This window comes from Furipterus horrens, unplaced genomic scaffold (assembly GCF_987537825.1).
Source record: "Furipterus horrens unplaced genomic scaffold, mFurHor1.1.pri manual_scaffold_1, whole genome shotgun sequence".
NCBI classification, from domain to species: Eukaryota; Metazoa; Chordata; class Mammalia; order Chiroptera; family Furipteridae; genus Furipterus; species Furipterus horrens.
Genome location: NW_028327171.1, coordinates 1,751,184 through 1,775,612, shown reverse-complemented (window position 1 = coordinate 1,775,612; position 24,429 = coordinate 1,751,184). Strand labels below are relative to the sequence as shown.

Here is a 24,429-nt window from a genome sequence, read left to right as displayed (position 1 = left end):
TCTCTCAACTCAGAACTATCGAGTGCTTTTCCAGGAAATCACCTCACCCTTGCGTGTCAGCCGGGGTCCATGTGGCGTCTCCCACTCGGCGCCCGGAGCGTCAGAGGCGGCTCAGGACGGGCCCGGCACGGGTGCTGCCGGCGGCGTCGCCGGGAAGCCCCGAGGGGCAGGGCTGGTGCCGCCCTGCGGGCACACGCTGCCGTGGTTTCGGGAAGCTGGTTCTGAGCTCGTGGGCTTGGGGCCCCCCGGGACGTTCCCCGGCCACACTTTGAGGACTGCTGGTGTGAGGCCTCGTGGCAGATACAAGTTGTCGTGTGAGGCCCAGAGCCAAAGGCTTCACGTTCCCCGAGCGGGCCTGCTTTCAGAGTTAGGCGGTTGCTCTTCTTCTGTGACATCTTAGAAGATTTTCAGAATAACATGATGGGCGTCTCACAAATGACAATTTCTTTGTTGGCCGCAGTGAATAGCAGTTTATGCTGGGAAGCAGGAAAGAAGCCCACCTGCATTTTGCTGCTTGAAAAGCGAGGTTGATTGTGCGGTGAGCACACGGGTGTGCCTTGTAGTTCCCTGGGCCTTGACTCGGGGCCGAGCAGCATCTCCTCTGCGGGGAAAGGCCTGTTTATCCTTTCATATGCTCAGGAAGTCAGCGCCTTATGAAGGAAAACATACTGCGGTCTTAGAACATGCTTTTAGGTTCCTACTACCAGATGGTGTCATTGTTTTCTAAACACAGTTTAATCAAATCATTCTTTAATGAGGTGATTTTTCATTCATTTAACCCATATCTATGGGGGCTAAAGATACATCAATAACTGAAACGGACAAAAATCCCTCCCGCCGTGGACCTGCTGTCCCCGGGGAAGAGGCAAACGGACGCTCACCGCAGTGAGTGGGCTCTGCGGCCCACCGGATGGGGGCAGGCACGTGGGGGCAGGCAGGTGGGGAGGGGACGGGGCCTGCAGCTTCCATTGGAGATGGGGGGGCTCGTTGACAGGGCGACCAGAGGCGGAAGCTGATGGAAGAGATGGAAGCGCTGGTCTTGGGGACGGTGGTGCGAGGGCCTCGCCTTCTGGATTGATGTGGCGGGGGAGGGGACGACAGGACACGGTGTTCGGCCGATGGGTGATGGGAGTGAGGCCGTCCATCGCGTTCCCTGCTCGTCATTCCTGTGGCCTGGAACGATGGGAAAAGTCTATTTTCCCTGCTCTCTGTTGGAGCTCCTTGGGCACAAACTCACTACTCTGAGGACTGAGATAAAGACTCACGCGTTCATCCGGCCCTCTCTGTGTGAGCTGGGTGTCAGGGCGATTGTAAAGTGAAGAGACACGTTGTTCATAGAGCAGCCCAGCTCCCCCCAGGCGCACGTGCGATGCCGAGGTACCCGGCTCAGCGTGTCGCAGCCCCTGATGTGCTCATTAGAGGAAGCTGAAATCTTAGAAGAGGGACCAAAGTGGGACTTCCTGTTACATGGAGTTTAGGGGCTCACCCTCCGAACAGCCCGTCCGGGTCACTTCCCAGAGCTGGTGTGCTTCCTGCTGCGGTGCAGGGTGCCTGGCCCACCCGTGGGGTTATTTGTGCCAGAACAGATCAGTAAAATTGAAAGTGCTTCCTATGCTCCTACACTAACCAGTTTAAAACAAATGTGAGAGAGAGAGGGTGAGTCCGTGAGGACATACGCACCGGGCCTGACTGTTAAACAGATGACAGACAAATGACCCAGTGTCGTTGTTTTTTTGTTTGTTTCTTTGTTTTTAAAGAGAGGGGAAAGGAAAGAGAAAGAGAGGGAGAGAGAAAGATCAATATGTGGGTGGCCTCTCATGCGCCCCAACCGGGGACCTGGCCCGCAACCCAGGCATGTGCCCTGACTGGGAATCGAACTGGTGACCCTTTGGTTTGCAGGCCAGCACTCAATCCACTGAGCTGCACCAGCCAGTTTCCGAACATTAAATAGGGTGGGGAGGGTTGAAAGACAGTTATAGATGAAGAGAGATTCCAGAGACATAACACGCAATCGCAATGTGTGGGCCTTGTTTGGACCCCATTGTAAAGAAAACCAACTGTAAGAAGACATATTTCAGAAAATCAGGGAAACTTAAATACGAGCTGAGTATTAGATCACATTACGGAATTGTCAGTCATGTGTGATGATGGCGTTGCGATTGTGTAAAAATGAACCTGTCCCCTTCCGTTAGAGATGTACCCTGAAGTACCTGCAGGGTGGGCGGCATGGGCTTACCTCTGGTCTAAGGTATTCCAGGTTTAGCCCGAAGGAAAGAGAAGACAGAAACAAAAAGATTGGCAGATGTTGAAAATTGTTGAAGTTGGCTTCTGTGTATATTTAAATTTTTCTATAATAAGTTTCTAAAAGTGTTAGTTATAACCCAGAAAAATAAGGAAAGGGGGAGAGTGTATCTGGAAGCATGTACTTCTCTATTACCCTGATGAACACCTAAGGAAAGAGTAAGCGGTACCCGCTGGAGATCGTGCGCACGGGGAGCACTCCCTTCAGAGTAAGCAAGCGTAAATTCCCTTGTAAAGGAGCAGTGGGGACGGCTCTGACATGTGTTCTCCCGGCTGAGTTCAGGGTTTTCCTTTGTAAAGGAAACGAGGAGCCAGCCTGCCTGAAATCTCGCAGTGGGTATGGATTTCATGCCCGTCGGCAGCCTCCTCACGTGTGGGTTCCCAGAGGTACCGTAGGCAGCTGCCTTATGAAGGGAGCTCTGACATCAGCACCCCTCTGCACCCCCGGCAGCACGACGAACCAGAAGCTGTGGGCCGTGGAGCTGCAGAAGACCGTCTCCCGCGACAACAAGTACGTGCTGCTGGCGTCCGAGCAGCTGGTGGGCGTCTGCCTGTTCGTGTTCATCAGGCCTCAGCACGCGCCCTTCATCAGGTCAGTGCCGGGGCGGGGAGGCGGGGCCGTGCTGCTGCCCCACAGACGCCCTTGTTCCTCGCCTTGTTTCTCGATGTGGCTTCATGCGAGTCCCTAACAGGAAACGTGACAACAGTGCAGTTTCACAGCCCCACCCACCAGTTGCCGCACGGTGCGTGGTTCTAGAGCTGTGTAGCGTGCATCCCGGTTTCTGGGCACGGGGACGTGTTGACCCTCCGGATCTCTGTGTTAAAGGGACGTAGCAGTCGACACCGTGAAGACGGGCATGGGCGGAGCGACTGGCAACAAGGGCGCGGTGGCCATCCGCATGCTGTTCCACACGACCAGCCTGTGCTTCGTCTGCAGCCACTTTGCCGCCGGGCAGTCCCAGGTCAAGGAGAGAAACGAAGACTTCGCGGAAATAGTCCGGAAGTTGAGCTTTCCCATGGTGAGCGCCCTGTTTCAGTGTCCCCCCAGTTCTCTGTCAGTTTCTCAAGCCTGAAGAGAGTTCCTAGAAATAGCAACAGCCGTCGCTTGCTTAGAGGTTTCGTGTGCTTTTCCTGCGGCGCCAAACAGAGCGTGGGCGGGGCGGGCCGGCCTGTCTGGGGCAGAGGTGGGTGGGAATGTGTTTCTCATGGACCGATTTAAACTTAAGATTCCACGCCCTCGCTCCTAGGGCAGGATGCTCTTCTCCCACGACTACGTGTTCTGGTGTGGAGATTTCAACTACCGCATCGATCTGCCCAATGAAGAAGTGAAGGAGCTGATCAGACAGCAGAACTGGGACGCGCTCATCGCAGGGGACCAGCTCATCAACCAGAAGAACTCCGGGCAGGTCCGTGCACACGGGGGTGCTTGCATGCAGAAGAGGGGCGTGGTGGTGCAGCGCGCGTTTTAAAAGCATAGCATTGCTTTTCCTCAATCTTTTGGAGTCTTCATATTTAATGAATATACATCTGTAATTTAACAGTTAGAGAATTACTTCGCCTTCAAAGAGAAGAGGAAAAGGAAAGGAAAACCCACATTAATTCCCAGGAGGAAAAATATATTATGTCCTCATAAGATTAACTTTCAAGTAGAAGAATAAACTTTTTTTTTTTAGTAACAGTTAATTTAAAATCTTTGTCTTTGTGGCTACTGTTTTTTGACTCTAGGATCCTGTCATAATATGCTTTATTTTTCTTTCGTTTCTCATTTCTCATACCATCCGCCTTTTAGAAACTTATTTCTTAAAACTTAGGACCACAATATTTTGGAAGAATCCATTTAAAATGTTTTCAGAGGAGAGGTGGTTGTGGCCTCTTGATATGGCGGCTTTAGGGCCCCAGCATTGCCCTCCGACCCTTGGGGCCCCTGGGCCTCGTGGGGAATGAGACATCAGCTGGGGGGGGGGTCCCAGAGCCCCTTCCAGGTCTGTCTCTCCAGCGCCAAGGTTGGCTGTTTCTGTCCTTTGTTCAATCCAAGGCCAAACAAGTGGCATGAAAGGGGCCGTGTTTTCAGTTAGTTCTTTCCTAGGCTTTGTTCCACTCGGTTGGAAGAGTTTAGCAGATGCGCATGAATTTCGTGGGAGTCTTCCACGCGTCATAGACTTTGAAGGAATGGCAGCCTTGAAGAAATTAGAACTCTGTGCTTTTTCAGGGCAACGTACTTTGTACACAAATAACATACTTTGTGCATGTTTATTGTAGATTTTTAGAGGCTTTTTAGAAGGAAAAGTAACCTTTGCTCCAACGTATAAATACGACCTGTTTTCTGAAGACTACGACACCAGCGAGAAGTGCCGCACCCCTGCGTGGACAGACCGCGTCCTCTGGAGGAGGAGGAAGTGGCCTTTTGACAGATCAGGTGGGGCAGGGCTTCTTCATTTCAGTGGGTCAGGGCTTCTTCATTTCAGTGGGTCAGCGTGCGTTCTGGGAGGCAGAGTGGGTGATGTGGATACCGGGGGTTGGGGGTGGGTATCTGTTTATTCATTTTTACAGTTTTAATTCTGTTGTGCTGTTGTGTTTGTTTAATTAAATTTACTGGGGTGACAGTGGTTAATAAGGTCACACAGAGCATACTGGCCAAGGGCCCGTGGGTCGGGGTGTCGTCCCACGCACCAGGAGGTTGTGGGTTCGATCCCCGGTCAGGGTGCGTGCAGGAGGCAGCCAGTCGTGCTTCTCTCTCACGTCCACGTCTCCCCCGCTCTCTGCCCTCCTCTCTGACGCCACGGACAAGCATGATGGAGACGCTCATCCAGGGCAGCCTGGCGGCTGGGGGCGGCGAGGGAGGGGCTGAGCAAAGGGGGGAGCGGACTCGCGGGCCCAGACTGCGGTGTGGGGACTGCGGCGGGGGTGGGTGGAGGTGGAGGAGGGCGTAAGGGGGATAAGTGATCACCGCAAAAATACAATAAAAAACTATTAACAAGTAGATAAAAATAAAATGAAAAGCATGTCTTCAGGTGAGGATTTTTTTAAAAAGATCGTATAGGTTTCAAGTGTGTGTTTCTGTGGTGCCTCATTTGTACGTTGCCCTGTGTGCCCACCGCCCAGAGTCAGGGCTTCTTCCGCCACCACGTGTTTGACCGCCTTTGCCCTCTAGTATTTTTTAACAAAAGTTGTCTAGGCTAGAATAAAGAAAATTTAAATATGAAACAGGTTTTTAAAAATATTCTCAGACTTTTAATTATTTAATTTTTCAGTCTTTTCTTCTAGTGATATTATTTCACGTAAAGAGAAACAAGAAAACATTTCATGAGATTTTCAGTTGAATACGAGTTAAGGTTTTCACATGAATCAAGTGGTTTCAAATATTAGGAGCTGCAGATTCTCTGTTATTTACTCAATACTATTTGCTCACAGGCCTTTAATTAATCTCGGAAATCAAGCCTCATCTTAGTTTTTATTAAGTAAAGCATAAAACACCACCTCCACCAAAAAACCTTTCTCACATAGAGGCAGGCGGACCTCCTGCCTGCAGGTGCTCACGCGGCCCCTCTGCGTGTGGTCTTGTCTCCCCTGCAGCCGAAGACCTGGACCTGCTCAACGCCAGCTTTCAGGACGGGAGCCAAACCCTCTACACCTGGGCCCCGGGCACCTTGCTGCACTACGGGCGGGCGGAGCTGAAGACCTCTGACCACAGGTCTCACGCCTCGGGGCTTCTGATGGTGCTTGACGTTCTTTCAGGGTCGTCTCTCCTGTTTCTAACCGCCTGTCTTCCTTTGTGCCTTCAGGCCTGTCATTGCCCTGATAGATATAGACATATTTGAAGTGGAGGCAGAAGAGAGGCAGAACGTTTACAAAGAAGTCATCGCAGCCCAGGGGCCACCAGACGGCACAGTATTGGTGTCCGTCAGGAGTGCTGTACCAGAAAATAATTTTTTCGACGACGCTTTGATTGATGAGCTTCTGCAGCAGTTTACAAATTTTGGTGAAGTAATTCTCATAAGGTAAGTAAAATATTTATTATCCAAAAGCAGCTCATGATTCATAAATCATATTTTCTGTATTAGAAATTACCTTATTTAGTGTTTGAATAGTATATGAAGATTTTTATTTTCAAACTACGACAGAAATGTTCAAAGAGCTCATAGGTTTTAAAGCTGACTCTCTTCTTATAACGTTGGAAGTTGAGTGGTGACGCTTTATGTGGACAGCGATGACCAAGTGTGTGTCCGTGCTTCTGCGTTCTTGGGGCTCCTGCCTCTGCAGCCTCACGTACGAGCCGGGGCAAATCCAAGATGGGATTACTACTTTATTCTTTAAAGGAGATTAAGAGTAAAGTGCAGTGATTTTTTTTCCCCCTCCTCGGTTTAAGAAAGGTTATGTTTTAAGTAATTTTAACACATGTAATTGCCAGCTAATGTCACCAGCCGATGAGCACTCGGGAGCCATCCGCTTCAGCCTCGGCTGCCACTATGGACTTGACCATCTGCCTTTTGCAGAACCAGATGCCTCTTTGGTTGTTTAGGAAAGTGTTCTCTGCCAAGGGCACAGCAGTTCTGGGAGCTGGAATAGCATGTTCGTGTGTGAGCCCCCCAGGGGGGAGGGACTCGGGCTCCTCTCTGGGCTGCGCACCTGCTTGTTTAGATTTGCTCTCTGGGTATCTGGTGGCAGCCTCTGTGTCCGGTGTGGTGGGAGAGCCGAGGAGAGAGGGAGGCTCGATTCCCGTCTGTGACCGGGCGGGGGGGTGAGCACGGTGAGGGCCTCCCTGGACGCTGGACACGCCTGACACAGAACGAGGGGCATGGGCTCTTGAGGGTGAGGAGCAGGCCTGCGGAGCCGGGGCCTCTCAGAGCGTGAACTAGCAAGTGGGAAGGAGACTGTGTTCAGACTTCCCTCCGACCTTTGCACCCCGATATTACCCCACAGCTTTGAAATGAAACAGAACATTTCTAAAAACCCTAAGGCTTTAGGACGTACGCAGTGAAAGCTCCCAGCTTACGGACGACAGTAGGCTGTGCCAAGGACAGAAAGGCCAGCCGCCAGGAGCCTCACGCGGCCTGTGCGCGGGGGCGGCGGAGTGCGGAGGGGCTCCTGTGAGCGGATGTGATGGCCTGCGCCGAGCCGGGCGCGTCCAGAGTGCGCAGCGGGAGGGGAGGCTGGGCGGGGAGAGGACCCGCGTGTCCCTAAAGTACATGGCGCCGAACTGGAGCCAGAAGCTTTCCCCACATGCTGTCACCCTGCAAGTGCCCGGGGACAAGGACTTCTGTCTGCCTTTGGAAGGGTGGGGTCCTGCAGCTTCACAGCTTTGTGCCAAAGACACGGGGCATGTCTGAGAGGCTGCGGCAGTCTGCCAGGCCCCTGACTCAGACGGGACCGAGCATTCGTGCGCACTTTTTTTTTAGCCTTTTCCCTGAATATCCGTAATTCACACTTTTGAAGCCTAGGCTAAGAGTGTGTGAACACCTATACACGTATGTGTTTTCTCTCTCAGCTTTGAAAAATCTACAGAGTTTTCTGAACTTAATTTATATGGTTGGGAGTATTTCAACTCATAAAATTATTTCTGTCAATAAGACTGATAAGGGTGGTGTTTTATTCTTTATTTGTGGGATAACATTACATGCCAGTGGCTGTCTTCTTCAGAAGTTATCCTGATGTCTGTCCTTTTTATATTTTACCTTTGGGGTTTCTTATTTCAGAATCATAAACTCAGAATCATAGCAAAGGCCGCTGACGTGTCTAGATGGTAAATGGCTGTCAGTGAATCAAGACACAGACCCTAACCTAGGGCTTCCTGGGGGAGCTCTGGGGTAGATGGATTTTAATGAACCTCCCACCTTCTTTCCTGGTCAAAGGCCCCTTGCTTCAGGGCGTGGCCGGGACAGCAGGGATGCACAGCCGCCTTGGGTTCTCGTCCTGGCACTCAGTGGTTCCAGGCTTTTTGGCACCAGGGAGGGGCAGGGACACTTTCAGGATGACTCAAGTGCATCACATTCAAGCTCACCTCCTGCTGTGCGGTCGGGTCCCTAACAGGGCTGGCTGGTCCCGGCCGGAGGTTGGGGACCCCTGCTGTACCTTACCTGCTGTGTAAGGTCACTGTGAACAAGCCGTTTACCCTCTGCTCCTTCCTTGCCCCTTGTCAGTGAAGCGAGGGCTGGATGTGCAGGGACCTCACACGGAGGAGGTCCGCCGGCCCCGTCCTGCCTGGGGGCTGTGGCCTTCGCACGGGGACGTGGGTCGTGCGCTGTGGGAAACGGTACCCTCTCGAGGCCGCCCCCGCTCTGCGCCCGCGGGCTTTTTACTTCTGGCCTCCACGGGCCCTTGTTAATCAGAGTCGTTGGGCTGGTCACTGGGCCGGTGACGTGCAAGCTGCTCGTTAGGTCCCATCATTGTTTGTGTTTCTCTCTCTTGAAGGTTTGTAGAAGATAAAATGTGGGTTACATTTTTGGAGGGAAGCTCTGCCTTGAGTGTTCTAAGCCTGAATGGTAAAGAGGTAAGGTAGCATTTGCTGATTCTAACTTCTTCTGCAATTACGTGTCTGAGGGTTCTGTTTCTATATGCATGCAGCAAGATTATCCAAATGCATTTCCAGGTCTGGAGGACGAAAGGCCTCATGGAGTACTGCAATGTTCATTATTTAGGCTCGGTTTCGGACTAATTCAGGACTGTTTTGGTCCCTCCCTAGAGATATTAACCATTGATACATACAGATTAAGAATTAAACATGTTTACCATCCAATTTGATTTTAATTATTTCTTATATAAAATGTTAAATTCATAATTGGGATTGATATTCTGGCTCATCTGTAGAGTAGATGAGTTCTATCAAATAAAGAAAATGCTTTATTTACAAGAAAACAAGGAAGGGAGTTTGGGCCAAGATGGAGACGTAGGCAGACATGCTTCACCTCCTCACACAGCCATAAGGATTACAACTAACTGAAAAAATAAAAAATATGAAACAGAACTGCCAGAAAATCAAACTGTATAGAAGTCCAACAACCAAGGATTTAAAGAAATAATACTCCTCCAGACGGGTAGGAGGGGTAGAACCGGGGCGGAGAGGACTCGGTGTGGTGAGGAGGCTGCAGCCAGCAGGCGGAAAGTGCAGTCACACATTATAAAAGTCGGGAGGGACACCTGGGGAGCACTCCCAGCTCCAGACCAGACCGCACAGCTCACTGTCCCAGCACCAGGGAAAATCAAGCCTCATTGCTTCTGACTGTGCAGACCAGTGGGGGTTGGGGCAGAGGCAGAAACTGCCGGTCTCTCAGCAGAGTCCACTTGTTTAAAGGGCCCCCATGGGCCTAGAACGTCCGAAGACCCACCCACGCTGGGAACGACGGCCAGGGCACAGCTAGAGGGGTGCCAGTCCCAAATGGGAACTGGGAGAAATGCCTGGAAAAGAGGCAAGTGCTGAGTAAGCGGCATTCTTCCCTCTCGGACCCCTCCTGCACACACAGCGCCACAACGTGGTGAAACAGGTCATCCTGTACTGACAAATCCCTAAGGCTCCGCCCCTTACAACATAACAGGAGCGACAGCTCTCCCTGGGACGCAGAGGCAAACAAACACAGGAGCCTGTCAGAATGAGGAGACAGGGAAGTGTGGCCCAAAAGGGGGAACAGATCTAGATTCCAGTGGGAGAACTAAGCAACGAGAAGAGAGCCAACCTAACAAACAAGGAAATAGCCAACCTAACAGACGCAGAGTTCAAAACACTGGTGATAAAGATGCTCACAGACTTGACAGATATGCTTGAGTATGACAAACGCATAAGGGAAGAAGTGAAGGCTATGCTAAGTGAAACGAAGGAAAATCCACACAAAACCAATAGTGAAGGGAAGGAAACCAGGGTTCAAATCAATGATTTGGAACATAAGGAACAGTGAGCTGTGCGGTTTGGTCTGGGGCTGGGAGTGCTCCCCAGGTGTCCCTCCCGACTGCTATAATGTGTGACTGTGCTTCTGCCGGCCACAGCCACTGCCTTGCTGCCTCCTAGCCACACCGTGTCCTCTCTGTCCCTCCTACCTGAGTGTTTCTTCTTTATATCGTTGTTTGCTGGACTTCCATGCAGTTTTATTTTCTGGAACTTCTGGTTGTCTCTAGTTCTGAGGTAGATGTGTTCCTTCTTAGTTGTGAAGGGAGATGCAGTGTGTCTGCCTGTGCCTCCATCTTGGCCAGAAGTCTCAAAAGTAGCTAGTTTTTCTTTTTAATGTTTGGTGCTGTGTTTCTCTGGCGGGCTGTTTATGTCTTCATCCACTCTCCACGCGGTGCTCATCCTGTGGAGCCCACTGGACAGGAAGGGTGTCAGACCTCCGTGGGAGCTGCAGAGACTTGCCAGGGTGTCTGGTGACTGAGTGTTGTGCCATCACCACAGGGAAATTCGTGGCTTTTAAATACCATCCTAGCTGTGTCTCTTCAGAGTAGCTCCTAAGTCGGCGTTTCTTGTCAGCTTTTAGTCCGTTTCTGAGTTTTCCTTTTGTCTTTCCCTGATAATTTAATTTTCCTTTGTTTTACTAGTTTTATTGTACTTTCTCCGTCACCGTTTACCCCCTTGCACCCCCTCCTGCCCGCTACCGTCACCACACTGTCGTCCTCTCTGTAGCTCCTTCTCCTTCCCTTTCCCCTTGGTCCCTCCGGCCCAAAGCCCCGCCCTGCCCTCCAAGCTGTCATTTCCCTCGTTTCGTTTTTCCCTTTGTTTTTGGCTCAGTCCCCCCCCTCCAGGCTGGTCACCAGCGTCCCGCTTGTAGAACGCACCTGCATTTAGCCCCTTAGGGGGTGCCCAGCGCTCTGTGAAGTCCTGGCTGAGGGGAGTGTGCCGGGCGCACCTGTGCTTCTGGAGCAGTCGTGTGGAACCGAGTCGCGCTAAACGGAGCCTGTGTAGTAGCCCAGGCGCTGCCTGGTTCCAGGACAGTCAGTCCTCACGCCAGTGTGTCTTCTGTCTCTTTCACTTGACCAGTTACTGGGCCGGACGATATCTATTACTTTAAAAAGTCCCGACTGGATCAGACACTTGGAGGAAGAAATGAGCTTGGAGAAGGTGAGCGTACCGCTGCCTCCATCCACCAGCTCCGCCCTGCTGGGCGAAGACGCGGAGGTCGCAGCCGACTTCGACATGGAAGGTGCGTCTGCGGGCCACACGCCCCCGAGCATCCCAGAGGCGCGCCTCCGTCCCCTCAGCCTCCACGTGTGTCCTCCTCTCATGTACTGCCACGCACACAGCGGCTTAGAGTGGGTTTCGCACGCACTGTGTGTGTTTGCTTGCACCTAGACATCACGTGTATTAGCCCCTCTGCCAGTCAGAGGTTCAGAGGCGTACAGATGTTAGTTCATGTTCTCCTGTGATAGGAGAACAAGTAGGTAGTTTTGGTGATTGGTTGGGTCCCACTAATCACGGCAGAGGTAGAAAAGTAGAAGTTCAGAGTGGATGTTCTAAGAGCAGAAATGAGCTCAAAATAATTACTACATGTTGGGGACCCCCGACCCACAGAGATCCCCTGGTGTCGCGGATGAAGTGAAGACTTCCCAGGCAGCTTGTGCTCACGGAGAGAAGGCCGGCCAATGTCAGATGCCCCGGCTGCCTTCCCCCAAGGTCTTGTACTGAGTGCAGTCAGCTTAAGAGCATGTAGCCTGCATGTAAAGCTCATCAACCAACGTTAAACAGTGCTGGTTGTTTAGGGATAACAACTGAAAGAATGCTGAGATCTCCCTGAGGTCAGGGTGTGTGGGACACAAAGACTTCAGAGCCCGTAAAATAGGGAGGGGGAGTTCATTCTGAGCTAAAGTTAAAGCCTCTGCTGCTGGTATGATAAAGCAATCAGGCGAGGTAAGAGAGCAGGGCACGCTCCAAGGACACAGAGCATTTTCTCATGGCCCGATTCCCTCCAGGGCCCACTGGCCACAGCATTGAGGCTCATATGCACCCAGCTTTCCCGGTTTTCCAGTCAGGTCTTACAGGCCTCGTTTCCTTTGCCTGGGCTGCCCGGGGCTCCAAGTCTCGATACTTTCCCAGGGGGACCCCGACAACTAAAAAGGGGATAACCTCAAAGTAACTTCAAAAGATTTTGAAACTGGCTGGGAACACATGCATTTGAAAGGAACCCACCTATATAAATGTAGACATTTCAAGTTCAGAATATGGGACAGGTTATCTGGATATACTAATTGCCTTCAATGTGGTTAAGAGAGGATCTGTTTTCTTATGTGTGCTATATGCGTGTTATTCAAGCATATTTTCCGTTGAAACGCATGCCCGTCTACAACATGACAGTGCATCATATCTGATACCCTGTGTGCCTAGATGATGCATTTAAGGTGTGACCACCTTACAAGGTTCCCTCCAGTTTGCAGTCCTCTGCCCACTGGATGGCTCAGTCCATACATTTATACAGGACCTTTTATGGGGCGGGTACACGGTAGGTTCTAGAAAGTCAACAGATGTCACCAATGGGTGTTGGAATCAGATGACGTCAGTGCAGTAATGAGCATGCTGTGGTATTCACGGAGAGTCCCCTCACTTAGATTTGGGAGGCTGGGAAGGGTATCCCAGAGGAGTTGAAATTTAACTGAGAATTCGATTAAAGAGGCGGAGGGGGTGAAGCAGGAAGAAGGACTGTGCAGGTGCAGGGGGAGGGTCCCAGGTGACGCTGCCTGTGTGCTCGTGAGGGACAGATGGACACAAGACTGTGGGGAGCAGCAGGGCTGGTGCAGGCGACTTCGGTTTGGACCATGTGGAATTTGAGGGGTGTGTGGGTCTGTGGGGCCCAGACGTGGGCTCAGCACGGGCTCTCGGGCAGCTCTGAAGGCAGTTAGAGCCGTGCGTGCGGTCTGGCTCGGCCCCAGGATTGTGCAGAGACGCAGACCTGGCCCTGGGATGGAATACAGAGCGACAGGCTAATAAAGTCCCAAGGGGGCTGCCCGTCCCAGGAGAGTGAGGAGGAACAGCTAGAGATGTCAGCGAGCCGAGAGAATATAGCGGCTTAAAAACCCAGGAAAGAGGTGGTGCCGGACAGAAGTCCGTGTGTCCTGTGTCACAGACGAGGAGGAAAGAGGACGCAGCTGTCCTTTGAATTAAATAGCACGGAAGGAGGCGGCTGGTGACATTCACAAGAGCCACCCAGTGGCGTGAGGAAGGCAGACGGCGGGAAGTCGAGGTGCGGACGGAAGGTGTGGACGTGGGGAGAGTAGAGACGGCTCCGTAAGGAGGTTTGGCTCAGAAGCGGGGACAGAGAGGAGGCGGCGATTGCTCCAGGAGATTGGGGGTCTGGGAATGTGGCGTTGAAATGGGAGGCCTGTGAGGGACAGGGCTGAGGCTGCGGGGGGAAGAGTGGAGTGAGGGATGAGGTCACCGAGAACGGGATGGGCAGAGCCCGTCTATTCCGTGCACAGGCGCGTGAGTGCCAGCCACGAGCTCAGACTGCAGCCCAGGGCAGGGTGGAGGGGGTGCCCACCTTAGGATGGGCCGGTCCTCCGGAGGGCCAGGCAGCCACAGACTGGGAGGAGGCCGGAGGGTGGAGGGAGGGGGCGGCTCCGAGGGCCTGGGCGAGGCTGGAAACCGCGTGTGGAAGGGGCCCTCCGTCACGGGCCTGCGGTATCTCTGACAGCAGCTCCCTGCAGCCCAGGGGTGGTGGGGAGACTGAGACAGCGGCCTTGATGCCGGGACGGAGGAGCACAGCAGGGGTGCTGGAGGGCAGACCCAGGGCTCCGAGGACAGGTGCAGGGAAGCCAGCCGGATCCGAGGCCTGGGTCCTGGCAAAGCCACGAGAGGCTGGGAGGTGGTCGTCGGGTGGAGGGGTCGGCGCGGGTCATCTCAGAGCGAGTGCAGGCAGGGCCAGGCGGAGGTGAGGCTAGATCAGCACATCCAGGCCGAGGACCAGCAGTGCAGGTGGACTCGGGTCACCCAGGAGGGTGTCACCTCTCACGCTCTGGTCTGACCCGATGAGTGGGTTCAGTTTGGAGCAGGGACGGAGGCCGGAGGCCACCGCCACAGGGGAGCCAGGGCTGTGGCGTGGGTCCCTGATGGCCGGGCCTCAGACGAACGGGCCTTTTGTCCGCGGGGGCTCCTGTTCGGGATGCGGATTAGGTTGCCAGGGGGCAGGTGCCCCCACCCTCCCCCAGCCCTGAGGATAGGAGAGCGAGGAGACCTTGGGGAGAAGCAGCCTTCAGTTAGTCTGAGTTGGGTGGGGCTGGGGCCCCGGGGAGTGGGAGGGAGGGGGCTTCGGGAAGAGCGTGTGGCCCTCTCAGGTCCCAGGGACAAAGCAGGCAGGGAGGGGACGGTGCCCCAGAGTGACAGGAAGGAGTCAGCTGCCCTGCTTCCCCTGTGCAGGCGCTCCAGGCGGGCTGTCCCCATGGCCTCCTGCCACCCTGGGACGAGGGAGGGTCTCCCTGACGCTTCCTGTGAGAGTTGGCTCTGACTCGAGTCTGTACACACACGTGTTCATTGCCTGCGTGCCCAGTGTGTGTGCTCCCAGAGCCAGTGTGAACGCCTGCGTTTGTGTGTTTAACCCCTTAACACTGGGCTGGTGGGAAACCTGCTAAGTTAGAGGCAGTGACTCCGCCCGCCTCCCGTCCCCCAGGCGACGTTGACGACTACAGTGCCGAAGTGGAGGAGCTGCTTCCTCAGCACCTGCTGCCGGCCTCGGGCTCCGGCCTGGGCACCTCGCCCAGCTCCTCCCCCAGGACCAGCCCCTGCCAGTCGCCGACAGCATCGGAGGGCCCTGTCCCCACCCTGCCCACGCGACCGAGCCGGGTCCCGTCCAGAGCTCCCGGACCCCCACCTGCACAGGGTGTGTATTGCAGTCACAGTTGTGTGTGACCTTCCCGCCGATGTGTGTGACGTCAGACGGTCGGACCCCTGGGGCCGGTGCGAGGCGGGCTGTGGGCGTGTGGGGGCGGAGGGGGAGCCCCTGGGGGGGGTGCGGGCCTCGCTGGAAGCCAGCTCACCGCCGCTGTGCCTGCCTGCCCTCCTCCCCACCCGGCCCCGTGGTCGGCTTTGTCCCCACCTCGGCACTGGCGACTTCCTGCCACTAAAGTAGGAAGCCACGCTGCCGGGGCTCAGCTGTGCATCTGTGATCCCCAGTGTTACCCCGTGAAGCGCGAGGAGACACATTGCTTGCGCTGAGGTCGTGGTCACACCTCCCCCAACTGGGCATATTTGTCTTTAGAAGCTGTTTCCATCGCATGAGCGAGTCACTGCTTCGTGGTGGCCGACATCTTCAGAAAATACGTTCCATCGCACAGGCGTCTCGGGGTTGCCCTGCTCCCCTTAGCGGCGGCCGCGTGCGGTCAGCTCACGATAAGCCGAGGTGTGGGGGGCGGAGGCACCCTCCTCCTCTGCTCTGCCGCCGGCAGGGGCCCCGGGGCCTGGACAGCACTTGGGGCCCTGTGGGTGAGGCTGCTCAGGGCACCTCTCCTGTCCCCGGCCCGGGAGCGCTGGTGCCTGCAGGGGCCAAAGGGGAGTTTACTGGCAGAACTGCTCCTGTCATTGGTGCTGAAAACGCGTGTCATTCTGCTGCAGCGCCGGCGGGGAGAGGGAGCAGGGTGGAGGTGTCACCAGGCGTCTGGGGGCGGTGCGGCCCCTCCTCTCACCCCGAGTCCTCTCCTAGGTTCTCCCGTGGACGCTCAGCCAGCAGCGCTGCCGCAGCAGAAAGACTTGCCGCAGGTCCTGGAGCCCCGGCGGCCTCCTCCGCCCCGGCCCACGGCGCCCCCCGCGCGGCCGGGGCCCCCGCAGAGACCACCTCCGCCCTCAGGTAGCAGGCCGCTCCGTCTCCCCTCCGCTCCGCACTTTGCATGCTCCCGTCCCCAGCCTCTGGGTTTTACTGTCTCCCCCCCGCTACTGCCTCCTGGGCTGCTCCCCACAGCACGTGGTGGGCAGGGCCCCCGGTACAGCGCGGCTCCGCGGGCGTCCATGATCTGTGCCCGGGGCAGCCCCCTTACCCGCGCGTGAGAAGTGCCCTGTCACTTCTGCGCTTGGGTGTCATTGTACTGACCTCATTATACTTAGACATAAAGAACAACATATACATATTTAACATAAAGTTGTACATGTTTGTTTAGATGTTCTTTTTAAATAGGTACGTATGCTTACTTATTACAAGTAAGCGGTTAAATAATAGCTCCTTTGTAATACCAAGATACTACCATATAGTCTCTACGTGATATTTGAATCTTTGGCATTTCAATTCTTCAATGTCGTTTCCTCTCTGCTGCACGTGTCCTTACGGACTCCAAGGGGCTAGGAGTCCTGCACCTGCTAGAAAAGAATTCGGAGGTAACGTTTATGTTTGTTAAAACATGTGCACCTTGATTCATCAATGTTTTGGAGTTTGATCCCTGAAACTGAAAGACATTTTAGATTTGCTTGATAAAAGTCAGAGTGAATGACATATTTTAATAGCTCCAAACTTCCGTTCTCTCTGCTGAGTAAAAGCCGAGGGCCTGGCTTGTTAGTGAACAGAACCAGCAGAGGCGCCCGTTTCCGGGGCGGACATCACGCCCGCCACACTCCGCTTACTAAGTAGTCAGCGTGGTTACGAAGGCCTACTGCCCCCGAAGTGTATTAATTTCGGAAGGGGCCCCGGCGCAGTGGGCGCCCCCGGTGTGTGCGGGGTGAGCTCTGCGCGTGCTGCCTGCCTCCGCGGGGCCCGCAGGCGTGCCTTGGGGCGCTGTCTGGGGCTCGTCACAGAGCCCAGGCCTCCTCTAGCCTGAGAGCAAGTCCCCGTTTCCAGTAAGGACGTTTTTACTAACAAATGAATCGCCTGTTTAAAGCATAGTTACTTGATTTATGTGAAAACTCAGAAAGCTCAGGTGGAGGAATGGGTTTGATGGCTAAACTGCTTCGCCGTTACAGCTTCTGCAAAGTCAGGCTAGATGAAAACTTTCCCGTTGACTTAGAGAAAATGCCACTCTTTCCTGTGTCACACTCCTGCTTTTATTTATATTTTCTTGGTAATTCTCTTCCTCTTGTCCTTTAATTAGACAAACACCCAGTAGGAAATAAAAGTTTTAATGAATCTGTGAAAACTTACATCACATTAGCAACTCAGTGACTTACTCACAAATCTGACTTAATTTTTAAAAAGGGCCTGTCTTCATCATCCTGTTGTAGGCAGTATTTAACGTTTATTTTTTACCCTGTAAAGCAGTAACTCCTTTAAGGCAGTAAGCTTTGAGAAACTCGTTACAGTACTCTTGGAATTTTTAGAAAGTAATGCAGCAAAACTAACTTCTGAGAGACTGACCTAGTGCCAGAGACGCTTAAAATGAGATCAGACTACGACGCGTTTCCTTCTTGGCTGTCAGGTGCTGGCGCGCGTGTGAGTGACGTAACCCTGAGGGGCCTGTGCCCCTCTGCTGGCACGCGCACGCTTGGGCAGGGGACTGCTGTCCCTCTGCTCCCCTTTCTGGGGGTGGTGGGGGGCTAGGCCTCTGATGCCACCTGGGGTGGCATCGCTATATTGGAAGAAGCTTAAGTAGACGAAGACCCTTTTTGCAAAAGTAAGTGTCACGCAGAAATTGTCTCGTGTGCCTGCCTTGCCTCGGTGCCGCGGCCCTGACCGCGTCCGGCTTCTGTTCTTTCTCTGGAAGGTACCGGAGCCCCTCCCAGCCCCGGGGCAGCCAGGCGAGCGCGGGAAGGTAACAGCCTGTGCGTCCCGCACCTGGTGTCTGAGGGCCCAGCCGTCACGTCCCCCCTCCTGTGTCCACTGCGCAGCCCTGTTTCTCTCCTCGCTCCGTGTTGTGTCTGGTCCCGATGGGGGTCCATTCGGTCTCTCTGCAAGTCTTAGGTCGTTTTACGCTGTTCTGTGTACGTGTCATATGTCCTTAGCATGTGAAGTGTCTGTACAATGTTGTTTTGAGAAAAGTACCTTCAGAATCCTTTTTCAGAACAAGTCAAACATTTAGAAGTGTTCTGTACTAACTCTGAAGTTTTCACAATTACAAATAAGCCCTGTTAATTCAGGTCCAAGAATTGTTTGTGAATGATTGCCGATAACATGAATATTTTTATACGTAATGGTGCTGAACTGAATCTGCGTTAGAGACCAGTAAGCCCAGGAGCCGTTCATTAAGAGCACGGTCCGCAGAGGCAGCCGCATTTCACAGACAGCTGCACTGGAATTTCCCTTACGTAGCCCCCACTCCCGCCCCTCATCCTGCGCCTGCCTTTCTAATGAGCGTGACCGCACTTGGTCGCTATCCTCCTTCCGGCCGACAGCCAGCTCTCAGGTGTGCTGCCGTCCTCCCCAGCCCTGGGGCTTTGGTGCAGAACCCCAAAGGTTCCCCACAGCACCCCCTCGCCCACAGTGGCAAGCCCAGCAGCGGTCGCAGCGCTCAGAGGCCTCTGTACTCTGGGGCTGCTGCTCGGCCGTGCTCCGAGGGGCCACGGCCCCGTGTGCGGCCGTCCCCCTGAGCCGACGGCGTGTCTGAGGCTCACAGGGAGCGCCCTGTTGGGAAGGTCAGCTTAAAGGGGACCTGTGAGAGACGCATCAGACCGAGGGCCAGCGTGTCCCCCACGGACCTCACTCTGTGTCCAGGCCATCTCTCCTTGGGGATGTTTCATTCGGGACTGATGATGCCCTTCCCCGTCACCCAGAGCAGATCCTCTACCTCTCGTGCCTCACGTCTGCTGCTGGTGAGGCAGAACAGCCCCCCCGTGCTGGGCAGGGCTGCTGTATCATTGACTTATGACGAATTCTTCTTCCTTCCTGCTTCAAAGCTCCCAAAAGCCCTGGAATGACACGGAAAGAGAACATAGGTAAAAACACTTGCGCACGCGTCACCTTAAGACTGGACTGTGACTAGACACTTGGGATAGGAGTGCGTGGCATCTACTTCCAAACCCTAATCCCCTGCTGTGATGTCTTTGTTCCAGGACACAGTCAGCCTGCCCCGCCAGCAGGACTCGCAGGCCCCGGACCTGCTGGACTCGGTGCAGCCAGACCGGTACGCAGCCCGGCCAGGGCCCAAGCTCTGGGTGCCAGGGCCCAGTGCCCACCAGTCAAATGTGTGACCTTGGAGAGAGCAAGTGACCATCAGGGCCACTATGTCTCTGAGCGGAGATGGATTTGGGCAGCTTTTTTAAAAAGTATATTTTATTGATTATGTTGCTACAGTAGTCCCAATTTTCTTCCCCTTTGCTCCCCTCTGCCCAGTGTCCCCCTCCCCCCAGCAATGCCACCCCCCTTAGTTCATGTCCATGGGTCGTGCATGTGAGTTCTTTGGCTTCACCCTTTCCTATATTATTTTTAACTTCCCCTGTTTTGTACCAACCGATTATGCTTCTTAGTCCCTGCACCATTTCCCCATTTCTCCCCCTCCCCCTCCCAGCTGATCACCCTCCAAATGATCCCCACACCTGATTCTGTTCCTGTTCTGGTTTGCTTAGTTGGGCTGTTTTTGTTTTTTAGATTCAGTTGATAGGTGTGAGGTTTTTGTCATTTTAATGTTCAAAGTTTTGATCTTCTTTTTCTTAAGTAAGTCCCTTTGACATTTTGTATAATAATGGCTTGGTGATGATGAGCTCCTTTAGCTTTACCTTGGGAAGCGCTTCCTTCTGCCCTTCATTCTAAATGGTAGCCTTGCTGGGTAGAGTAATCCTGGTTGTAGGTCCTTGCTTTTCATCACATTGAACACTTCCTGCCAGTCCCTTCTTGCCTGCAAAGTCTCTTTGAGAAATCAGCTAAGAGTCTTATAGGCACCTTTGTAGGTAACTCTCTGCTTTTCTCTTGCTGCTTTTAAGATTCTTTATCTTTCACTTATGGCATTTTAATCATGATGTGTCTCGGTGTGGTCCTTCCTCTTTGGGTCTAGCTTGTTTGGGACTCTCTGTCCTTCCTGGACTTGTATGTCTATTTCCTTCGCCAAATTAGGAAAGTTTTCTTTAATTTTTTCAAGTAAGTTTTCAATTTCTTGCTTCTCTTCTCCTTCTGGCACCCCTATGATTCAGATGTTGGCACATATAAAGTTGCCCCAGAGGTTCTTAAGCCTCTCCTCATTTTTTTTCAATTCTTATTTCCTCATTCCGTTCTGGTTGACTGTTTATTTCTTCCTTATGTTCCAAATTGTTGATTTGAATCCTGGCTTTCTTCCCTTCACTGTTGGTTCCCTGTGTATATTTTTTTATTTCACTTAGTGTAGCCTTCATTTCTTCCTTTATTTTTTTGCCGTACTCAGTGAGTTCTCTGAGCATCCGGATCACCAGTATTTTGCACTCTGCATCTGATAGGTTGCTTATCTCCGTTTCATTTAGTTCTTTTTCTGGGGTTTTATTCTGTTCTTTAATTTGGGATGTATATCTTTGTCTCCTCAGTTCTGCAGTCTTCATGTGTTTGCTTCTGTATTAGGGAGAGCTGCTTTTACTCCCTTTCTTAATGTTGAGGCTGATGTAGAAAAGGCATCTGTAAATGGTGTGGGGAGGAGCCCTAGGTAATTTCCAGGGCAGAACCACCTGCTTCACCGCTTAGTGGCTCTGTTTGTGGTGGGTGCTCAGAGAGGGGACAGGGCCGCTGCTTGGCAATTTGCCTGGCACTCGCCCCATTTCCAGTCACTTCACCCACTTCCTGTATGCGGTTGGCGCCCTTCCAGTTGCTGCCCTGGGGTTAGCGTATGGTCTAAGACCATGTGGGCCCTGTATGCCACAAAAATCCAGCAGTTTCTTTTGCCACCCAACCCCCACTGGTTTTCACAGCCAGAGGTAATGGGGGTTTATCTTCCTGGTGCTGGAACCCTGGGCTGTGCAGTCTGGCCTGGGGCTGGGGTCGCTCGCTCCCTAGGTGTCCCTCCCGATTCCTATCCGCCGCACGGGAATATGGGACCGTTGGTTACCGCCCCCGCTGCCACTTGTCTGAGCCACTGGCCTCTCCTGGGCAGCCTTTGTGCCCTGTTTCCTGAGTCACTAATGAGAACATAAAGTCACCCTTCAATAAGAAGGTCTTAGAATCAGACCTCAGGAGGCAGGCGTATGGTAGAGTGTGGTGCCTAAAACTGGTTCCCGGCGCTAGAAGCCGGAGCGCAGAGGGGTGCCGGCTTGTCCCTGCGCGTCTGTCCTGTGTTCCCTTACGCACGCGGTGGCCCAGTGGCCCCCAGGTGAAAATGGTCCCCAGGGTGTAAGTCATTTAGGGAAAGAAGGGAACGGGGACCCAGTCGTCAGTGACGGGGCTGGTCCTGGGCGGCCGCGACTGCTGGGGGCCTGGGCGGGGGCGGAGCCGGACCTCCCGCTGCCGCTGGGAAGGAGCAGCTCCACGTCCTGACGCTGCGTCTGGCGTCTGACAGGCCATTCTTGTGCAGTTCCCAGGCCGGAGCGTTCTGTCCCAGCTCCTGCGGCCAGTTTGCCATCCGCCGACAGGGCCTCTCCCACCGCGGTTTTACACCAGTGTCTGTGGGATGTTCCTACAGAGACCTGTTCCCCACTCTCCTGCTTCCAGGATAATGGAGGTCACTCTTCACTGTCTCTACCTCACTTCCCGCAAGTGCTTTCTTAAACTCTGTGTCTAACCCTGGGAGTGGGGCAGGAAAGCCAGGATGCAGTGACAGCGCTCATAGCGTCTGCGTACCTGAGAAGTGTGGGGTTCCGTTGCCTCAGCAAACGGGTGAAAGTAGAAAATGCACTTTTCGCCAGGGTGCCTTCCAGTGTCTGTCATTTACCAAGTTGACTCTGTCCTTCGAGAGTCTTTCCGTCTGTGTTAAAAGAACAGTCTCCGTGTGGATTTTGCGAGCCTCTTAGTTGCTCAGCACCCACGTCTCTGTGTCCCTTCTCCTGCTGTGAAGGCGGCCGCCGGCCGGTGGTGGCGGACAGGGCCCTGCAGGCGTCGCTTCTGCGCTGGGGCCTGACTCGGGGCCCAAGCTCTGTGGCCTGGGGTTGCGTCTGTGGCCCGGGCTTGCGTCCCCGCCTTCGGTCTCGATGGCAGGGAGGATAAAAAACAATAGCTACCTCTGAGGGAGATTTTGGACATGAAGTGCCTGTACAGCTCTTCATTAACACAGGGTCTGAGCCATTGCACCCAGTGAGAAGTGAAAAGGAAGATTCTAAAACTTCGCGTGGCTGTGAATAGGAAGCAGTTAACGTAATGAGATGGGAAGTACCAGAGGGGAGGTGGAATGAGATGCAGAAGCGAATATTTTCACAAAATCTCCCCCATCGAAACTAAGCGGGTGTCTGAGATGGTGTGCTTCCTTCCCACACAGACGATCCCGCCACGGGCCGGAGTGATCAGCGCCCCGCAGAGCCACGCCCGGGCCGCTGCTGGGAGGCCGGCTCCTGAGAGCCAGAGCAGACCCTCGGAAGGCCTGAGAGGTAGAGCCGTACTGGAAACGCTGGCGAAGGGCCCAGAGCCTCCTGGCAGTTCTCTAAAGGGAGGTTCAGACACAGTTTCCAGAAAACACCTAACGTCTGAACGTGACTTTCCAGGTCCAGCTCTTCTTCCTGAGCCACTGAAGCCTCAGGCCGCCCCGCCTGTGCAGCCGTCTGTGCCCACCGCCATCCCAAAGGTGCCGGAGCCTCTCCTCCCCACTGCCACCCCTCCGCCTCTGGCTGCGCCCCAGCCGGGCCTGGAGACCCCGCCGCAGCCGCCGCCCCGGAGCAGGTCCTCCCACGGCTTGCCTTCCGAGCCTCTGTCAAAGCCACAGGCAAGTTCTCGGGCACGCACTTTGACCGCCCTTGTTTTCGTCACTAGCTTTTATAAAAAGTAAACAAATACTCAGTTTTTTCTGCTTTGCTCTTTGGTAGCAATAGCGTCATTAGATAGGAGTTCCGCAGATGAGCGTCATTTCGCATCTCAGCCTGGCCACATGCGGAACGCACGTCAGAGGGCTTGGCTTTTTCCTTAGCCTGTTGTTTGGACCAGAGATCCTTGGAGGGTGAGCCTACTCTGGGGTCCTTCAGGGAGCTTCCAGGTGTCTTGTCAGCTTTTCAGAGTACTTGTTTGGGTCGTCAGTACATCGGGGTGGGTGGCAGTGGCTGTTTCTGTCACTGCTTTGGCTCACGGCTGACAGCCTAGTTCAGGCTTTCACTTCCTGGAGGGAGAGGCGGTCCCATCAGTCCTGGCCGTTGGCCATGTGGTTCATCTCCAGTGAAAGAATAATCCTTCTATTCCTTCCGGCGAGAGCACGTTCTTGCCTGTGCGGAAGCGGCACCAGGTCTCCCCGGGGACCTCAGACAGCCGGGCATTGCTGGGTCGGCGTAGGGGGCTTGGGTGCGTAGCAGCAGGTTCAGTCACCAGAGCAAAACTCGTCAACACACTGTCACCATCTAGCGCGGCGCTGAAAACAGTGCCCACGCCTTAGTGCGGGGTCCCCAGCCTCCGGGCCGCTGACCAGTCCCGCCTGGGCCTGTTGGGAGCCCGGCCGCACAGCAGCCCGCTGGGTGGGAGCGTGAGCCCACAAGGACGGGGGCTCTGCCAGACGAGCTCACGAGGGAAGGACTCCTGATGTGGAGAAACAGGTATTTCCACACGGAAATGATGGTGGTGAAGGTTAAACTGTTTTGTTTTTATTTGGGTTCTGTTTTCCTTAGTTTTTGTTACAGTCTTTATAGCAAAATTACTAAACTTTTTATTAAGTACATTTTTTTTTTTTTTTTTTTGGTCTAGCCTACATCTTACTTTATCCTAAAGTTTTAACTTGGAAATACCACCCTGGCTGGTGTGGCTCAGTGGATTGAGCACCGGCCTGTGAATCAAGGGGTCGCTGGTGTGGTTCCCAGTCAGGGCATAGGCCTGGGTTGTGGGCCAGGTCCCCAGGTGGGGGTGTGAGAGAGACAACCAACCGATGTATCTCTCCCTCTCTTTCTTCCTTCCTCTCTCTAAAAATAAATAATAAATAATTTTTTTAAGAGAATATCATGAAGGCCAAAGAAGTGTGTAAAGTTTTAAAATCTGCTTTTAAACTTTGGGAAGATCTAAAATGCAGAAATATTGCATATTGGCAGTGTCTCCTAAACACATGCATAAATTATAGTTAGCACTTATTTTCACAGCTCTCTGAGTATGTCTAGCTAGCTGGCAGAAATTAAATATGCTTCTCCACAGTGAAAACTATTGAAGCAAATGTGGCTCTTAACACAGTGCAGATGTTGCCAGCGGTTAGCATTTACTCAGACTGTTGGCCACATTTGTAAAAGCTGAAGAATGATATATA

General features: G+C 53.5%; 1 protein-coding gene across 1 annotated transcript in view; it reads left to right on the top strand.

Moving 5' to 3' along the window:
- The window catches only part of SYNJ1 (synaptojanin 1), a 73,091-nt gene that overhangs the window by 43,130 nt on the left and 5,532 nt on the right, over positions 1 to 24,429 (top strand). Inside the window, exons 15-30 of the mRNA XM_090271420.1 lie at positions 2,753 to 2,893; positions 3,128 to 3,320; positions 3,549 to 3,707; positions 4,561 to 4,717; positions 5,875 to 5,992; positions 6,084 to 6,299; positions 8,710 to 8,788; positions 11,258 to 11,420; positions 14,874 to 15,083; positions 15,903 to 16,046; positions 16,529 to 16,567; positions 17,884 to 17,931; positions 19,013 to 19,051; positions 19,169 to 19,239; positions 22,480 to 22,588; positions 22,703 to 22,920. Coding sequence (XP_090127546.1) covers positions 2,753 to 2,893; positions 3,128 to 3,320; positions 3,549 to 3,707; positions 4,561 to 4,717; positions 5,875 to 5,992; positions 6,084 to 6,299; positions 8,710 to 8,788; positions 11,258 to 11,420; positions 14,874 to 15,083; positions 15,903 to 16,046; positions 16,529 to 16,567; positions 17,884 to 17,931; positions 19,013 to 19,051; positions 19,169 to 19,239; positions 22,480 to 22,588; positions 22,703 to 22,920 — 2,104 coding nt within the window. The remainder of the gene's footprint in view (positions 1 to 2,752; positions 2,894 to 3,127; positions 3,321 to 3,548; positions 3,708 to 4,560; positions 4,718 to 5,874; positions 5,993 to 6,083; positions 6,300 to 8,709; positions 8,789 to 11,257; positions 11,421 to 14,873; positions 15,084 to 15,902; positions 16,047 to 16,528; positions 16,568 to 17,883; positions 17,932 to 19,012; positions 19,052 to 19,168; positions 19,240 to 22,479; positions 22,589 to 22,702; positions 22,921 to 24,429) is intronic.